The sequence below is a fragment of the Callionymus lyra genome, chromosome 11 (assembly GCF_982586985.1).
Source record: "Callionymus lyra chromosome 11, fCalLyr1.hap1.1, whole genome shotgun sequence".
NCBI classification, from domain to species: domain Eukaryota; kingdom Metazoa; phylum Chordata; class Actinopteri; order Syngnathiformes; family Callionymidae; genus Callionymus; species Callionymus lyra.
This window is the reverse complement of record NC_141828.1, coordinates 19,189,300-19,208,634: the sequence shown is the minus strand read 5'-3', so window position 1 is coordinate 19,208,634 and position 19,335 is coordinate 19,189,300. Positions and strand designations below refer to the sequence as shown.

General features: G+C 38.4%; 2 protein-coding genes across 2 annotated transcripts in view; both read right to left on the bottom strand.

Annotated features, from left to right (window-relative positions):
* Nucleotides 1-19,335, bottom strand: part of LOC148069544 (receptor-type tyrosine-protein phosphatase epsilon-like) — a 150,377-nt gene that overhangs the window by 100,803 nt on the left and 30,239 nt on the right. The window contains exons 19-21 of the mRNA XM_087802207.1: nt 19,183-19,334; nt 17,014-17,149; nt 16,837-16,912 (exon numbers count right to left, since the gene is read on the bottom strand). Coding sequence (XP_087658333.1) covers nt 16,838-16,912; nt 17,014-17,149; nt 19,183-19,334 — 363 coding nt within the window. The 3' untranslated portion in view covers nt 16,837. The remainder of the gene's footprint in view (nt 1-16,836; nt 16,913-17,013; nt 17,150-19,182; nt 19,335) is intronic.
* On the bottom strand, nt 11,525-13,405 carry gnrh3 (gonadotropin-releasing hormone 3). Its single transcript, XM_087802227.1, has 3 exons — nt 13,185-13,405; nt 11,908-11,988; nt 11,525-11,616 (listed from the first exon to the last, which is right to left on the bottom strand). The coding sequence occupies exons 1-3, from the start codon at nt 13,320-13,322 to the stop codon at nt 11,560-11,562; spliced, it is 276 nt and encodes a 91-aa protein (XP_087658353.1). The 5' UTR covers nt 13,323-13,405; the 3' UTR covers nt 11,525-11,559.

The window sequence follows — 19,335 nt, the reverse complement described above, 5'->3', positions numbered from 1 at the left end:
AGGGGGGTGTGATTACAGCTGGCTGGAGAAGGAGTAAAGCCAATATTATGTCATAATGATATCCGCTCTTGTAACCTCTTGTTTGCTGAGATTTCAGACTGGGGAACTTTATGAAGTAACAACTTCAAAACATTGTCACGATGAGAGACTCACAAAAAAAATATATTGGTGACTCAAGACCAATATCTCATAACTTCAGACACTTTCTGAACATGAGGCATTTCATTTCTTCTCTTCTGGGAGCCATGGGCTCAGATTTGAAGGTGCTGATACTCATGCCTGCTTGCAAAAAAAAGGTGTAAAAGTCAAGAAACTTTGCCCAGGGAAAGCCAGAGGTTCTCAGCAGGCCTGTACGTGGGGTCTTTCGGCGCCTGGAGGGCAGATTTTACACAAGTAAATGTGGCGACATCATTTTCATGCGGGATTAGTTGCCGATTAAAGAACCTGCGAGGGTGTTCTAATTACTCGCGCGGCTAAAATAAATACAGGATTTCAACTTTCTACACTTGCAGAGCAGTTTAAGTGAAGAATTAGACCTTGACTCTTTGAACAAAGTTTGCAGAGTTTGTCAGTAAGAACAGGCGAGTCGAGGGTTAAAGGACTAAAAGCCGGGGTGACCACAACGCTTCCAACAAACACACGCACACACACACACAAAAAAAATCTTTGGCTCAATATCCCCATGACAAGATAATTTAATTATTTTCCAATTCTCTCTCTCTGAAACATGAGGTGTGCAGACATTAGTCAGAGGAAATTGTAGATGAAAAGACAAAAAAAAAACACAGAGGGAGAGTTGATGCGTTTCTGGCAGAGCAGAGAATAATATTGAGGCAAAATTGTGAAAATAAGAAAAAGGGTAGATGTATTGATTTTTGGTGGAGCAGGGGAAAGAAAAGAGAGGGAATAAAGAAGTGCTCTTTGGCCGATGTGTCCAAATGATGTCTCGGGGGAGTTTCTTAATGGTGGGGGGAGGGGTGAGGAGGGTTAAGGGGGTGAGGTGGGGGTGACGGGGGCAGGTGCCTACCCTGACTAAGGCATGGAACTGCCCTTAGGCTAGGGCTAATGGTATTGGCTGAGCTTACTTTAAGCAGCTCTTTCCTAATGGCCAACTATGAGTGTGCCACAGGATAGACAGGTATTGATTGGTTCAAATGCTCTTGAGTTGACATGAACTGAAAGTCCCTCAAGCATATACAATCTTGCAGCAAATTATGTCACACGGAAAGGTGATTAAAATAGAAAGCTCGGGGCAGGCGGACTCATTAAAAGTGTATATGATCCCGCTCTTGTTGTCTTGTGTTTACAGCCCAACTCTTCGTCTCTTGGAGTTTTACAGAATGAGAAATGTTTGTTTATGTGTTGTGAAATGTTCCCTGCAACACATCTTTTTTTTTTTTTTTTTTCCACATTAAAACCAGCGAATTAATAGTTGAACCTCTGTTGCATCATTCAGCGCGTACACACTGATCTCCGCCTCATCAGCCGCATGTAAATTTGGACTTTCTTCAAGTCAAATGGTTTGACTTTCAAACAATAATGAACACATATATGATGGTTGTATCATTTTTTTTTAAAGGTGCAGTGTTTGGGTATAGCGCGAGAACAATGCCATATATTTGCTTTGTTGTCATGCCCCCCCTTCCTCATACACACATACAAAAAATGCTGTGTACAAGATTTTCTCTTATTCACAAGGGGCGCTTTCGAGACTGCTTGAGGCATCTGCTTTGATTGCATAATTCCCCAGAGACAAGCAACACAAAACAAAAATACTGACTGAATTCAGACTTATAATATACCGAACAAATAACATACCAGCTCCACTCTTCAAAACCATAGTTCTCCGAAGAAAAGAAATTGAAGAGTAAATTCAAAGTTGAAAGCTTTGCTCTTTGGCAGCAGGAATGAGGGCAGAAGATGAAACAAACTCGCTTTCCTGGTTAGAATCGCGTATCATTACCGAAACAAACACGCTATAGTGGAGCGATTTATGCACTTGAGCCGGAGCGAGAGCTTTATAACACGTTCTATAAAAACACAGTTTTAAGTATAAGTTGTTCTCAGAGTGACTGGTGGGAGAACACAACAGGTATCCAGTGTTTTTTTTATCGAACGCCATCTGTAGCTTTTAATTGACCTGTCAAAATTTAAACACGATCATTATTTGATGAACTGTTTCTTTGAGATACATCACAGGTGGCATCATGCTTGTAGGAGTCAAGGTCTTAAGCAGGTCACCACACAATTTGAAATAAATTACATTTTCAGGTAGTTTTAGTCTGTTAAACTTAATGCTTAAAGTATATACTTTATTGAATATTGTTTTGATTGTTTAAGCGCTTTCTGACCTTGGTCTGGAAAAGCGCTATACAAATAAAAATTACTTACTTACTTACTTACTAAACGAGTGGATTAAACTGCAGATAATCTGAATTACAACATGTAATAGTGAAAAGATTATGAAATATATACTGTACATATATATATAAATTGTCATGTCATTTTTATCCAATCCAATTGAGGATATATAGATATATATTAAATGAAAACAATTACAATATTTTGATTAATTTATTGTCCAATATGTCTAGAATTAGTAAGTAGAATTAGTAAGTTAATATATATGCAATATACGGTATATATATCATTCATATATATTTTATTTAAGGGACAATAATTTGATAGATTGCATAAAGCTATGTAAACCTATACATTACTACATCTATTTATTAATTACTTGGACAATAAATTAATCTAAATATCTATATATTTTTATTTTACCAAGAGATCCACGCACTAATGTAATTTCTAATAACTTTTTAATTACAAATAAATGACTATACAGCATTCATTTACCATAAACATTACGTTCAAACCATATAACATTGTACAGCACAACCTCCAGGATTGACCTCTCCTGAAAGAAAACGGGCGAAGCCATCAACATTTACACCATAAACTCTGTCAATATTCCGAGAGTGAGTGGAGAGAAAACACAACTGGTCCCACATGTCATCCCTTCTCTGCCAACTGTAGCATGACAGTTTCAAGCAGAGTAAACAGAGTTGAACAAATGAAAGTTAAATGAAATGAATTGTCCTTTTTCCTCCACAAAAAAAAAAAAAAAAGACATTCCTGCATCCAAATGATACGACTCCACTCAAAGCGTTCGGTTTTTCCTCTCTGTCGATTAAATGCTCTTTCTCTGCCTGTTTGTGCTTTACAGTGGAGTGTGCTACATCGCTACTTTCTTCTCTACAGGGGCCCCTGGGCTCCCCAAGCAATAGGAGTAAATTAGAGTGCACCTGTTCCAGCTCCAAGATAAGCCATCTCCAGAGGATTTCCTCTGAGTAAAATGAAGTGAGTGAAGAATAAACAGAATATCACAGCATTACTCCGCCAAGGTGAAGTTGCTGCTGCTCTGGGGACACAGTTCGTTTTGCACAACACCCAGCAAAATATCCTCTATAAACCTCTGGATGTAAGTCTGCGAGAATGCTTTCTGCTCACAGCGGAGAGAACAGGAGCTGCACTTTTTTCCTTTTCTTTTTTTTTATTTTTTATGTTTCCGTCAAGACTGTTTCCTGACTGTATCTGCTCACATGTTGAAATGCTGTTTCTCGTGGTTTTGGGGTTTGTGGTTTGTTTCCAACGTGTTTTGACTCAGTGTCAACACATCTGCAATAGTCAAGCATCAAACCGCAAATATCTGCTCACATTCCTTTTTCTCACCACAGACATTTCTTGACGGTCTAATTCAGTCGACTGCTCCGATAACGGGGCGAACTCTTTTTAATAAGTCAATGAAACAAAAGGGGAAGTTGTAAGGTGGCGTGTAGAGAGGGTAAAAACAAGGTTTTCAATGAGCGGTCTGATCCAATAAAACACAATAAAACAAGTGACTGATATATGGCTTTAGTTTCCCCAAATACAACTTTCATTAATTTTCTACTCACCCTCATGTCGGCTAAGGGGATTATTTTCAGAGTTATCTGTTCTTTTTTAGAATTATAGATAAAAATGTTTGTTCATTTTAATGTAGCTACTGGAGCTCAGTTGTCTTCGTCTTCATCTTCGTCCAAAAAGATACTTAAAGACATCTAAATACCTCCATACTGCTCGTCTGTAACGTCCATTTTGTATTGAAGCTTCTATGTGAGGAATTGTTCTGAAAAACCTAAATATGTTTGTATTTCAAGTTTGTTTGTGGCAGAAAACAAAGCTTTAAATATAGACTTGCTAACACATTTTACAAGATGGACGTTACAGATGAGCAGTATATGGATATTTTTAAGTGTCGTTTTGGACAAATATGTAGACAACAAATTATACATTACTTACTTACTTACAAAGACAACTGAGCTCCAGTCGCTACATTAAAATGAACAAACATTTTTATCTTTAACTCTAAAAAGAAACTTCTCTGAAAATAATCCCAACTCTTAGCCGACATTTGTGTGAGTAGAACATTTAACTTGAATTTTGGATGAACTATCTCTTTAAAAGATTTGTTTCAGGATTAGCTGCCGCCCAATACCATACATTGATGAAGGAGGTAGCATCATGAATATCATCTGAGGTAAGAGGTTCATCTCTAGTTCTAAAAGTCATTTCTAAGTCACTCTGCTGAAGTCCTCGATCAGTATCAGAAGTCTATCCAGCTGTGTATCCTGGAATGATGGTTCAAATGTGAGCTTTAGTTTCACAAAGCTCTTCACTACATGAGTGAAACATTTTAGGTGACTATTTAAAAAGGTTGTGAATTATTGAGATGTATCTGGTGAACATCAAGGAAGTGAGTTCCTGTGGAAAGGATTTCTTTTTTTCGTTCAAGTTTTGCGGAGGAAACTTTGTCAGTACAAACGTACATTTTCTTCTCCAACATCAGAGGCGCTTCACAACTGTTTTTAATTGATTCAGTGAGAAATTCGGGGGGTTATCAGCGTAATAACCTTGTTTGCAAATTTATTTTTTCCTCCTCTCATCAGTGAAGCCACATGAGTAACTTTTGCACGTGTCTTCGAGAAAAATAAAAGACTCAACCCCAGTGTGTTGCCCCGAAAAAAAAAACCCACGGACCGTCGCTGTCTTGCATGCAAAATTCACTGTTGGTTTACACATAAAAGGCCGGGATAATTAGAGGAAAAATGTAAGTCATCATACATTTGATAATCAGTTTGATTTGGTCTTCTATCCGTACCGGGCCATTTCGAAATACCCCCCTACTATTAGCACCCCACTCTCCCTCACACCAGTGGTCTGTTTTAGCCTCTCTTTGTTCCCCGACAACACATTATCATTATTGTAGCTAATTGCATGCTTCGCCTTGAAGTCGAGCTGGAGACTCGTGATCTGGGGTTGAAACGTGGACAGGGATCTGGTCTCCTCCACAGCTTGCCGCGCAATGCTAATTGCTGTTTCCACAGGATAAGGCATGCTCCTCGCTGTGGCCAGCCGGACGCGGCGTGAGCGAGCATGGGTGGGGTGCGGGTTTCGGGGGATAGTATCACACGGGGGGTGGTAGGATGAGGGAGGGTGGCCTTGCTGAGGTGGGATGACTTGGCCAGATTGGGGAGGGAAAGCAAAGCGGTCGGGGGTAAGCAGGAGGGATGGAACTCGCCTTAGATGGAGGTCAGCGGGAGTGGAGTACCCTGAAGATTACAGTTGGTTAGTGCGACCCCTCTCTGACAGGATCTGAGCCCTGTCTCCCAGCAGAGGTACATCCTGGCATTTTGCGGGACTTGGCGATTAGTGAGGCTAATAAAGCACAGTCAGAAAGTTTCAAAGCTCTTGGAGAGTTATTTCCAAGCCCTGACACATAAATTGGAAAAAACCCTTCATGTTGGAATTCTCCTCTCGTTACTTGGTATCCTCAATTCTACTGTGAATTATATTTTTTGTAATGTTGACCAAAGATTTCCTTCTACAAATGGGTTCAAACACTTGCTTTTTAAGGGTCTTGCTGCTGGGTAATTTGATATATTTGAAATGCTAAAAAATGTATCAAACATGTATGTAGTTCAATAATATCGTTGTTTTTCTTAGCATTGGAATCCAGAATGTTACATGCATGTTTAAAGTCAACTAATGCGTTGATTTAATAGATCTTGGACATCTATTGTACTCATCAGTACGTGATTTACATTAGAAAATGTGCTTAAGCTCCGCCCACTGAATATGTTTTTCTGGTGTTAAAATCTTGTTTACCATAACCACACCCACTCTGCTGTGATTGGTCAAGCATAGTGGTTCGTCTGACATCTTCAATCCAGAAAGTCTCCATCTCCAATAGACTCGTTGTATAAACAAAGCGGGTGTGATTACAGCTGGCTGGAGAAGGAGTGAAGCATTTAATACAACATTTTTGGAGTCTCGTAACCTCTTGTTTGCCAAATTTCAGACGGGGATGGAGAACTTTATGAAGTAATAATTTCAAAAGATCGTCATAATAAGCAGACAAGACTTCTGCATTTGAAACATGTTAGTAAGTCAGACTAGTTGGGTTTTGAAATTAGTTTCCTTTTATTTAAAACATTACCTCTTCCTTAGCCCTATGAGCAAGGCAAGTTTCAAAGCTGCTCTTTTTCCAGTGGGTGAAATCTTCTCAAGCCAGAGGAAGCGATCTTCTTCCAAATGATTCACTTAAAATTATGTTGTGAATTGAGGTAGTTTTCAGGGTGTAATTACAATAACAATTTAAAGACGTGCAGTGTCTCTGAAACCTGTTGACCAATCAAATGGAAAACTAAAACTGCACTTTTCATGTGTCAACTGAGGTTTACAATGGAGAGAATTATGGACCTTCAAGTTCAGGCTTATGCGTCCTGTAGCTAACCTCTTTTGACTTTAAAGAAGGAATAAATGATTAGTTCTTGATGTGAAAGTTCATTTTGAAATCGGACCAGGAATTACGAAAACTGGGAAACAGTCCATTGTCCTGTCACAGCAATTTTCAAATTAAACTTCGGATTTCTTTCAGCGAGGTTGGGGGTAGCAAGAAGATTTTGATCTCTCACAACAACGATCTGATAGTCGATTAGTCAATAAAAAGGATAATATCCAGTTTTGCGTTTGGACCAAATGGCCAGTCAACTTAAAAAATAATCCAGTTTTTAAGAGTCCCCGTCGATATGTGGACTGTTGCTGAATATCCTCCTAAATCACCGCGGAGAGTCTTTAAATGATTGTTAATAAGCGTGGAGAGCCTTGATTTTAATATCAGCGTGTTTATGAGCATTTCTTTTTATGATCTTTGTTTATTAAAGAAGCCTAAGAACGTAAGAGATGCATTCATCTGACTCTCCCAAAAAAGAAAAAGAAATCTCAGATTTGTGTGAGCTCTGATAGTTTCTGGATTCAGATGGGAGCATTAGTTTTACGCCACAGTATCAACTTCCAACTTCAAGAAATGAGTCACGGCCTCCCGTGGGGGATTTGTCAGAAAAAAAGGAATGGAATCACAGACATAACTAGTGACAAAGCCTCCATCACCTCATATAAGATCTCACTCCATCTGTGAGAACTTTGGGTCTACCCCAGAAAAATAATAAATATCCTCCTCTCATGGCTTGTCTTGTTCAAAAGGTGGTTTCAAGACCAAACAAAGGAAATGGTGTCATTAATGATATATTTTATGAACTAGGGCCTCTCGGAACGCTTCCCTACCAGAGCACAGATGAGGAGTTGATCTGTTTCCTAACAAAAGGATCTTTAAAATATGAAGTGAAAAGCTACCCGAAGATGAAGCTGCTGAAGAACCAAGCGAGGAAAGAGCCTATTTCCACAACACAAACAGATTTCCTGGCCTTTAGCAGTCTCTTACTGGGATACTTTGAGACATATCCATCAAAACACAGCTGTATTCATTCATATTTCATACCTCCTTCTTCTCCCAGTGCTTTAACACTGTTCTTTGATCAAAGGAGAGGAGTCGGATCACAACAGGAAGGTTCCCTGCCAGCCGAGCAGGAGAAGGAAGTCCGATGTACTACTGTACATGGCAACATACCGAGGGGGGCTTAGTTAGAAAAAATAAATTAACTTTTTAAGATTAAAAGCAAAGATTTTTGTCTTCCTTATGGATACAAGAAGACTTTTAATATTTCCCGCAACTTCCATCATCAGTCTTGGAATTAGTTTATTAAAAAAAAAAAATGTTTTTTGTCATCAACACAGACTCCATCTGTCATTGTTGCCGGGATATTAGCTTCTTATTTTATTTCTTTAAAGATGATTGATTGGAGTCTTTGGTAGAGTTAAGGGAATTACAGTTTCTTCAACTTAAGTGATGGAATTGCTGAGAGACAAACCAGCAAAAAATCGCTCCATAATCGCACAGCTCAAGAGTGACACCATGTGGAGACAGACGGCTACGGCACTCTGGCCACTGAGGACTCAACCAGAAGGAACTGGGAGAAGAAAAAAAAACAAAACATTTATTTATTAATATATACCCCCCCAATTAAATCTCCTGCTTTACATTAAGCCATCAGCGTCCGTCTTCAACTCACCTCTGCAATTTCGAGATCTTCCAAAGACACTTTTCAGTAAGTCTTAGGGAGGGAAAGTGTGTTTGAAGACCTCCCTGACATTTAGACTCTCTCTGAAGATGACTTTGCCTTCGACTATCGCCTGCGGGAACGTAGTAAGACCCACACTAAACTTCAATTGATATGCAGTCCTAGATTCCTCCTGAGGAAATTATCATTCTGTTCATAATAAGAGCCACAACAAGCACCTGGAAAATGACTTTATTACACTCTCTCCGCTTCAATAAAAGTTTCCCACGGACATCAGTGATCGTTACGGAATGAAAACGGATGCATATGATAGTTTGATTGGCAGGTGTGTTAATGCGGGGCCTTGGATGTCGCTGCCCTTTTTTTTCCCCTACACTCCTTGCAGCATTATCTAAATATGTTTTTTTAAAACAAATGAATGGCACAAAGTATCAAAAATGTATTGCCCTTCATGATGAAATTCCCTTTGAGCAAGGACACATAACAATGGAGCAGCCCCCCCTCTATATGCCAATGGAAGTGACCTCCACAGTTTGAACAATGGGGCATCCAGCGGTTGGCTTCTCGCCACTCTCCGTGCACTAAGGTTGCTTTCATCGGTGTTGTTATATTTAAGGATGACATCCTAGCCTGTCAGCCCCTACCATTGTCTTCGCCGTGATTATTTTCCTACCGCTGTTTAGCCCCAGTTGTGGCTCTTTGATGAAAAAGGTCGCAGCTCAATTGGAAAACAGTCATTAAAATGCGGTGGGTACTATTCAGCGGCGGGCTTGGGGGAGAGCAACTCAACTGAGCTGGTTAATCAAAAGTTAATTATATAATTTTCATGCAGATGAGGGGGAAACATTCAAATGAATCCCCAACTCTACAATCATTACAAAAAATAAATAAAGAAATAATTCTAAAATGCTATAAAATGTTCAGGGACCGGGAGGCTGTAAACAATATGAAGTTTAATTTGAGGTAAACAAAGTGGATATCCACCAGGGGGTCTCGCGAAGGAGAAAGTGAGGTTAAATCAAATTTGGAAACATAGATACCAGCAGGTTCTGTTGTTCTGATATACGTGTAATTAGGCGGGTCCTTGATGAGGACACTGAGAGGGAAAAGTTGTGCTCCCCAGCAGAAGGCTGTGGGATTATTTATTGGGAATTTATAGGATTGTGTGCTTTATCTGTGAACATTCATTCGTCTCACACACCGCTATGGCAAATTGAATTAAAGCATTTTCCTTAAAAGAAATAGTATAAAAGCATAAGCACGCTGGGAAATTAGTAAACATAAGGTGAAGGGATTCAACAAAACAATTCTTCATCTTCAAGGTGGAATTTCTTTGAAACTTTCGTGTATGTTTTTAATAAGAAGGGAAGGAAAAATAAAAGTTTATAAGAAATAATTAACTATTAAAGAATGTTTTCATTTGCATTAGAATCTTTTGTTTTAAGATTATTTTGTATTATTCTATATTATAATGGTTCTAATTAAGTTTCTAGGGAATGCTCACGTGCCTTTGAGCAAGTCTAAAACCTTAGTAAGTGTCATATTTTAACTGTAATAATATCTATTTTTTATGCTTTTTATGATAGATATGTAAGTGGTGTAGCAATTTAAAGAGTTTTATTGGCAATGTTCACCCGAATAATCCTTAAAATTCATATTTTAAATTCACTTTTTAATTAACCTAAAGGGACGTTTTTCATATTTCATTCTAAAAAATAAAAGTATTGCTTTATAGAAATTTTTAAACTTCAAAATGAGGCAAATGAAAGTCTATTGTTACAATGATACACTATATTATGTCATGTTTAAATAACAACCAAAAATATAAAAGAGCAAACCATCATCAGCATATAAGATAATATTAAAAATGGATTTTAAGATAAATTCTATTTTCTTTTACATTTGATTGTCATTACAATCAAACAAATTATTATTTTACGTATAAATAACAACCAAAATGTTATGTTCAATATAACAGCAAAAGATCATCATCATATTAGTTTATAAAAATAATTAGATTTTCCATTAAAAAAAAACAATACAAACGTTAAAAAGATAACTAAAATAATGTGTGTATTTTCTCAATTGTTGCATTAATAGTGGATGAAGCGTGAGCTGGATGATGTAAACATCTCCAACTCTGTTGCTACCGCGATGGTTCCCAGAGTGACTTTGAAAAGAAACCGGCCCGCACCGTAACTTTCACAACAAAGTTCCGTCCTCATCAAAGAACCATCTTTTGTTTTATTGCAGGAACGCTGCAGGAATATTAAAGCGGCGCGCGAGCATTGTTCTGCACCGGCAAAAGAATGTGGTTTAATTTCTATTTAATTCTATGTGCTTTTATAATGTTCACCTTTTCCCAGTTGTGCCGAAACGGGCTGGAGTTCATTGGTGTTGCATTACAAGCGAGCGGTAACAATGCCGGGCCTCCCCGGTGTCAGCACAGTTCATGAATCCTGGCCCCTCGTGCACCGAGCGATTAGTATGGTGCTCCGTCTGTGGGGGCTTTTGCCAGAAAATGAGTTCTCTTTAAAACATATTACCCCCCCTGCTGATTTGCTTCCTTTCCTGATATGAAATTCCGATTTTTATAATGAACGCTTGAATTCCCAGCGCAGAAATGTAGGGAAAGTTGAACGCCACGTCCCGATTCAAAGTGCTTATCCAGCGACTCTCATTTAATCAACATGCAGGAAAAGGAGAATCAGCTGCAGAGATTTCCACACCACATCTGTGCATGACTGCCGCGGCAGAAAATGGAATTAGCGCAAAAAAAAAAAGTGTAGCAAATTCAATTAAGTCATTGATTTCTAATAAATTGGCTTAATCAGCAGCTGTTGTCATGCTAAGATTGTTGTGTCACGAGTTTGTCATGCTTGTCGGTCGTGGCGGCTCCACAAAGACAATTGAGAAAATTTAGCGCTCGGAGTCGCACCATTTGCGCTCCGATCAACTGAGAATTGAACGTCCCACGTTTCCGAAAACTTTTATTACAATTCAACAGGCGACACGTCGACGACAGGAAGTCGTCGCCTCACTGCTCGCTCAGGAGTCTCTTCTTTCGGTCGAAGTAACTGGAATCTTCATCGAGCTGGAAACAATTAAAAAAAAAATGTAATTCCAGTCCAATTAACATGCTTGAATTTTTTAACTCAACAAGGATACAGGAACAAAAAAAAAAGAGGTGGAAAAATGTTCACATCTGGCCCAATTCAAAATTTATCAGCTCCATATTCAATCATGCAACAGAGACAAATAAAAACAGAGATTGTGCGGTTTGTATATTGTTGACAAAGTGGCCCAGAGCAGCGCTATAGTCGACATTAATATTGCACAATCGTAGAAGACATCCTCCGATAAATAATGCATCGTAATCACTTACGACATTGTATGGTCTCGGTCTCTCTTGGGTTTGGGCACTCGTCTCCTCGGGAAGAGACACCACACCTCCTGTACCCATCATCTAAGAGCAGCAACAATCGCGCGTCAGTCAAACCGCCAGTGATCGGATTCAAAATACGTTAAACATCTTAAAAAAACAATTGGTTGATGTTGTAGTCGTTGATCTGCATCAGGTCCTGATGGTCCAAAAGGAAAAGTTGATAATGGGACTAGAAACCAATGATACTATTTAGTTCTGGTGGTTATTCTGGATCCTATGAATGTCATTCACTTGTATGGCTTCTAACTGCTGCTGTTCATTGCGATATCAAAATTGTTCTTTCAACTAATGTTCCTAGGTTTATTTCCAAGTCGCTGGAGGTTTTACCAAGAGTTTACTTTTTAAATTCTTCAATTGTTTTCAATTGCTGAAAATATTGAAACATATTACAGGCCTTTGTAGTTAGCTACTGAGCTAGCTTCGTAGTGTCCCGGTCGAGTTGACTGTAGGCTAAAAAGAGAAAGTAGATTCAAATAATTTGTGATGTAGATATAGTAATAAGTATCTTTGACAATTAATCAGCCAACATTTACACTCAAAGAATCAATCATTGGTTTGTGGTTTGCGTCTAAGAAAACCTAATAAATATCGATAGAACTTTTTAAATAATACGAAAATAGTACTAAAATGTGAGTTAAACGGTCTCAGTTTTACCTCTATTCCATGTTATGAAGCAAATATTTCGATTTTATATAAATCATATCAGAGTTGAAGCTTTTAAATTGAAAAAACATTGACAAAATGCTTATTAATTGGCTAAAAAACTGTTTAGTTTACAGCCCTTTTTTCCATTTAATTTATTACGTTGTTATCATGATGACAACTGTCACAGCGAGAGGTTCAAATCCCATTAAAATGGAATCAAACCCAAGCCAGCTTTTGGTGGCACCCTATGCCAACCTTAGATGGCAGCCATGTTGGATTCAAGTGTCGGTCCATGAATGAGTTGTGTCTGTATATAGTTATGATATAATGTAGTATATGATCTTTCTTAATTCAATGATAGTGTCTAAGTGTGTGTGTGTCGTGACTGCAGCTGTTTGATTCCGATCTTTTTTCATTCAGAACATTTACAACACTGTTAAAGGCGGCGGCGAAACACACGGGGAAATCGCAGCGTTTCTGTTAAATTTGGCTTTGGATTCCATAAAAACCGCAGATTTCCTGAAACTGTAGACCGTGGCTCGTAAAAGAAACACACACACAGAATCACTCACCCTGATGGTTGCCTCCAGCTCTCCCACACTTCTCTTTCCACCTGGTAGCCATCCATAGGACCAGTGCTGGGACACGGTGACCTGCACCACCAACGCCAACAACAACACCTGCATCATCACTCTGCCGCTCGCCTCCATCAGAGCTGAGGGGGGAAGCCAGAGTGAAAACAATAATGTCACACACGTCTCATACGCACAGATGTAGCTCTACAGCTCGTAGATCAGAGGTCATAAAGCATCGGCTAACATTGGTTGGAGGACTTTCTCCGGCAGTTATTAACACCAGGGTGAAAACTCACAGGTCCCGCCGTGGACTCACTCACCTCTGTATTTACCGTGTTAGCATGTGGTGCATTAGCCAGAAGTGGGTTTTATAGGTTCTGCAGTCAAGATTATAATCCGCTTTCTGCAGGTGTGACACATTTACAGACTAATGGGTCACAAAATACTACTAATGGATCCGGCTAAGTGCTCTCATACGCTGACATCATTGCGCCGGTTTAAACAGCATGAAATATGAATTGAGGTGGACATACAAACAACAGTAATCTCTGTTAATCTATAATTTATTAGAATTATCTGGGAAGAATTAAATGACACAAAGTCATAAAAAAAAGAAAGAAAATCAATCAGCAGCTTATTATCACTCTTGTGTTGTCATCATACATTCTTTTATTTATTGATATTATTATCTTCAATTTAATATTTTATAAATTACAGAAACATTTTTTCTTTTTGTATGAGTATTTTTTTATTCAACACACAAACATTTAGATTATCATCATTTTATAAGTTGTAAATAATAGATAAAGTCTGTTACTTGTTTTTTAATAAAGTATATTTAGAAAATAAATATTATTGTATGTATAACTTGTCAAAAATATAATGAGAAAATTGATTAAAATATGTTAGTTAAGGTTATTTATTTATTGTTTAAAAGAGGAAATCTGTAAATGTGTATCAGAAGAACAACACATTTATAGCTGGTGTTGTAAACACAACACATTCTTATTGTTGATGACAGTACAGAATAAAATAAAATAAAATAAGATACAAGATACAAATAAATTAAATCAATTCAAATTGCATTAAAGTGGCCTTTAACGTTTCACAATTAAATGAATGAATATTGTTTATTTCGGGCACCTATATATAATTATATAATGAACAATAATTTTTTTAAATCAAATAAATTAAAACTAAATAAAATGCATTAAATTTAATTAAAGAATAATCATGATTAAAGGATAATAATGTTATTTTTTTTTTTTTAATCATCAGAGAGCTCATCAAAAAGCACAAAACACAATGACTTCAGTTGGGAGTTTATTCGCCGTTTAATCATCACACATGTTCTCTGAAGGAGGAAGCCCAGGGGGAAACCCACACCAAAAAACACCCCAAAAAATAAAAAAAAGCACATTCTTACTGGTTTCCTGCATGATCATGGGTGGATGGTTTCAATCCCAGCTAAAATTGGGTGAAAGGTGGGGGGGGACGGGGGGGCACATCGGCTGTCCATCAAGAGGCAACATTGAAGCAAACGCTCACGTCCGTCATAAATACTTAATTGAATAAATAAATGCATCAATAAAAATCAATATTAGTAAATAAATGATGTAGAAAAACACTCAAACAAAGACGAATAAATAGAAAAAAATGAACCCATGAAGTTTGTAAGTTAGTTCTGAAATAGGAGGTAACAACTTAAATAACTATAAGAGTCATGTTGTTAAATGATTGACAGCAGATTGTGGATGTTTTCTTCATGCTTGTGTGAGTTTAGCCTCCCGAAGACCAAAAATCTACCACAGGGCTGAGTTGCTCGTCTGTGTGTGTGTGTGTGTGTGTGTGTGTGTGTGTGTGTGTGTGTGTGTGTGTGTGTGTGTGTGTGTGTGTGTGTGTGTGTGTGTGTGTGTGTGTGTGTGTGTGTGTGAGTACAAGTGTGTGTGTGAGCTGTCGAGGGCGTCCCTCGTCTCTCCACAGATGTATTTGCTCCAGCGACCCTGGCTTTCTGGGACGAAATAAGAGACAATGAATGAAACGATTTTTGATCCGAGGCGACGTCTATTTCACTCACACAAAATAATGGATAAGTGAAAGTGTCTTTATAATACTTTCAGCTCAATAATTCACCATCGGGTTTGTAACTATCTCGCAGTCAAACCCTGACGCTTTGAATAAAAAAAAAAAATTGTATCTCACACATCTGAGCAAAACATCAACATCTGGCTGATTTTTTATTAAACTCTCGTCACTTGGTGACAAGCATTTCCAGACCAGAAGTGTCCGTCTCATCACGCCGGCTCTGCGTTATTCACGAGGCCGGCGTGTAAATGTGAATCCAAACGACATTTCTTAAGGCAGGATGTGATGTCTGCCAGCGCCGTGACTGACATGTTTGCGTTTAAGTGATAGCACATTATTTTCAACATGGTTCAATCTGGGCTAATTGCATTTTGCAGTGTCAGGCAGCGATCCACTAAGTAATATTGCCACAGGCAAAGAGGAAACTTGGTGGAGTTGAGTAAAATTACAGCAGGCAGCAGCTGCTAAGTTATTCATAGACAGAAGTGAGGTAATTTGCGGCGTCTATCTGGATGAACTGTTTCTTCGGTTTTTGTCCGAGACGAGTGCGGATCATGAATAGCCTTCACATGTCGGATATCATTTCAGCTGCACGATGAATAATTTACTTCTTATCAGACAAGCTGTTTATTCTCTTCACAGCATCAGAGACAATAAATAAAAGGCAGATAATAACATGACGATAGATCATAGATGAGCTTCTTGAAGGGATAGTTCGCCCACAATTTAAACTTCACTCATTTTCTACTCACCCTCATGTCGACTAAGGGTTGGGATTATTTTCAGAGTAATATTTTCCTTTTTAGAGTTATAGACAAAAACGTTTGTTCATTTTAATGTAGCTACTGGTGCTCAGTTTTCTTCATCTTCATCTTTTTGACCAAAAAGACACACAAAAACATCCAAATACCTCCATACTGCTCGTCTGTAACGTTCATCTTGTATTAAAGAATCGACATGAGGAATTCTTTGAAAAGAAATTTAAAAAGTCTACATTTTGAATGAATCTTACGCACTGACACGTGTTGACAATGTTTTTCAATGAGGAACGAATTCGGGAGAAGCTGATAGACTAATAACTTCTTTAAAACAAACATATAAATAAACAAATATTGATTTATTTAAGTTTCTAATGACTAATGTCGAGGCTTCAATACAATAGTAACATTACAGACGAGCAGTATGGAGGTATTTGGATGTTTTTAAGAGTCTTTTTTTGGACAAAGATGAAGACAATTTAGCTCCAGTTGCTACATTAAAATGAACAAAATGTTTTGTCTATAACTCTAAAAAGGAACAGATTACTCTGAAAATAATCGACATGTGGGTGAGTAGAAAATGAGTGAAATTTGAATTTTGACTGAACAATCCCTTTAAATAACATATAACTATTTATAATAATTAAGCACATTTTTTGTACAATAATAAAGCACAATTGTTGAAAACTAGTGACATATTTACAAACTTCAAATCTTACACTATGCTACAATAATGTATTTTACATTGAAGTGCAAAATGTAGAAAGAGAGTTTTTTAGCAAACAACATTCTGAGAAAACATGAACGTTATTTAAAATTGGCGTAGTCGGAGAAAATGTCGACAAAGTCCTGCACCACCTTGTAGCAGAAGTCGTACTGCTCCTGCAGAGGAAACACAGAGCAGGTGTGAGAGGGTTTTACTCCTCACAAGCTGTTTGTTGTTTAAGACCATTTTATGTTGTTGTTTTTTTTTTTGGACCTACCACCGTCTGGACCATGTGGGGTCTCTGCATGCGTAAACTCTTGACCGTCTGAAAAACGTCCAGGAGACCTTCAGCTTTCACCCGCTCCAGAATGTTGCTGAGGGCAATAAAGGTGCCGGTCCGACCCGCACCGGCACTGGAAGAACACATAACAATTACGCTGCTTTTCAAATTAAATTCATCCTCGGAGCAAACATCCCGCATTTTATTAAAACGAGCATGAAACAAAAAGTGTCTGACAATGCAAAACAAGTCAAACAGTGGGGCGCAACAGAGAATTTCCTGTTACACATGCAGCAATATTATCTGAAAAAAAAAACGGAATGCCTCAGGGGACAATCCTTGGACCTCCTCTGTGGACTATACAGAATTGATGCTATCATTATAAGTATATGAGTATATATGAGTTTCAAATGCTCAATACAATTTTTGTAAGACACAACAACACTTGCACTTAGATAGTGAAAAGATTATGACCACCTGTGTAATTTTGTATTTTAAAAGGGGGTTTTTATGTGCTAATCTGTGCTGCACATCAAAGAGTAAAAAAACTAGATTAACAATCAAACAACTGTTGAAATGCGGGAAAAACATGATGTTGAAAGTATTGGTGCATTGATGAGGCCTCATGATACAGCTGTGTAGTGAAGACTCTGTATCATGATACACTGAGGCCTCGTCAACACATCGCTAGTAATAGGATCATTTCGAACAGACTATACTAGTGATGTGTTGATGAGACTTCATGAAACAGCTTCAGATGTATCATGATACAGTGTCATCATCTTGAAAGGCCATTAGATGTCACTTTTTTTTAATCATTTGTTCTGATCTAACTTTTTAATGAATCCTTGCCTCGCCTGACCCGAGAGTGACATCTAGTGGCCTTAAAAAACTAAGACACTGCATCATGATACCTCATCAGCTGTTTCATGAAGCCTCATCCACTCATCTCTATGCAGTTTTTGTTGATGCCCTCCTGAATCTTTACAAAACAGTGCCTTAATTTTTATGTAATTTTTTTAATTAAACCTCACCTTGTTTTTAGTCCCATAGCGCCCCCTACTGAGCTATAAAAATGACGACAAAGCTTTGTGAAACTGGATCAAAAGTGAGTAGCCGCTTCCTTTTATTAGATCTTTGATCCGGCGTCGATACATTGTCTTTTCCATCAGCCCAAAGTAAGTGGAGCAAGATAATCTTAAAGCTCAAGAGTTTTACAATCAGACCATATTTGTTTTACTCTTTTTTACATATCTGCTGTTTGGTGTAATAAGATAAAGTGGAAATGGCAGCGCCATAACTCATCAGTGCAGGTGTCTGAGGAGCACTTGAATGCACCATTAACACCAAACGCGAGTTATTTAATGCATCTGAAGCAACACAGGGATGAAAAAACACCGAACTTGTCCTCAGGCTGCAGAGAACAATTTAGAAACGCGTCGGACGAGCCCTCTGACAATTTATTTTCTATTAGAGTAAGAAAGTTTGCGAGCAAAGAGGTGACCTTTGTGTAATGCTGCTAATAATCATCCCCACTTAAAGAGAGGCTAATCCAAACGCTAACACTAATCAGTTTAGAAGCTCAGTGTTTGACTGAGTCAATGTTTACCGCGATGGTGGGATGGAAGGAGAGACAGCGAGCGAGCGCCGGAGTGATGTGCAATTCAGAGAAGTGCGGGGAGACTTTTGGGATTGCATCGGGTTAGCCCCATTCCCACGGGGCGCCGGGAAACAGCTTTAAAAAGCCCCTCTTAGACAAGTGGTGATGAAGGAATAGAAGAGAGTGATGACACCATTTCCTGTCGTTAGCTCATCTTATCAGATTAATCATAGTGGGAGTCAGAGGATATTTCACTTTGAGAGGTTTTAATTGACTGTGAATCAGTGGATTGGATCAATCCCACGAGGGGCCACGCTGTTTTAGAATCACTTCACCTGCAGCGAGGTTCTGATCAAAGCCTCCGCCGCTAAGTCTTTATAAGGGATCACATAAGTGGTTTAGGCAGAGAACAACAGGTCTACTGAGGCTACATTTATTACAGCAGACATCACAGGAACCAAAAAGGAGGGAAAAAAAATGTTTCGGTTTTAAAAAACCTTCAATTTCAGGACAAAGCAAACATGACGTTCTATTTAATTTTCATAGTTGAAATGAAGTTCTTTCACCTGCAGTGCACTATAATGGGATGGTTTCCCGACTGCTGCTGTTGGCGCTGCACCGAAGCCACGATGTCAATCATCCCCCTTCCCTCAGCAGGTATTCCGATCTCGGGCCATCCGTGGAAGTGGAAGTGTCGGACATGTTGTGACTTCTTTTCC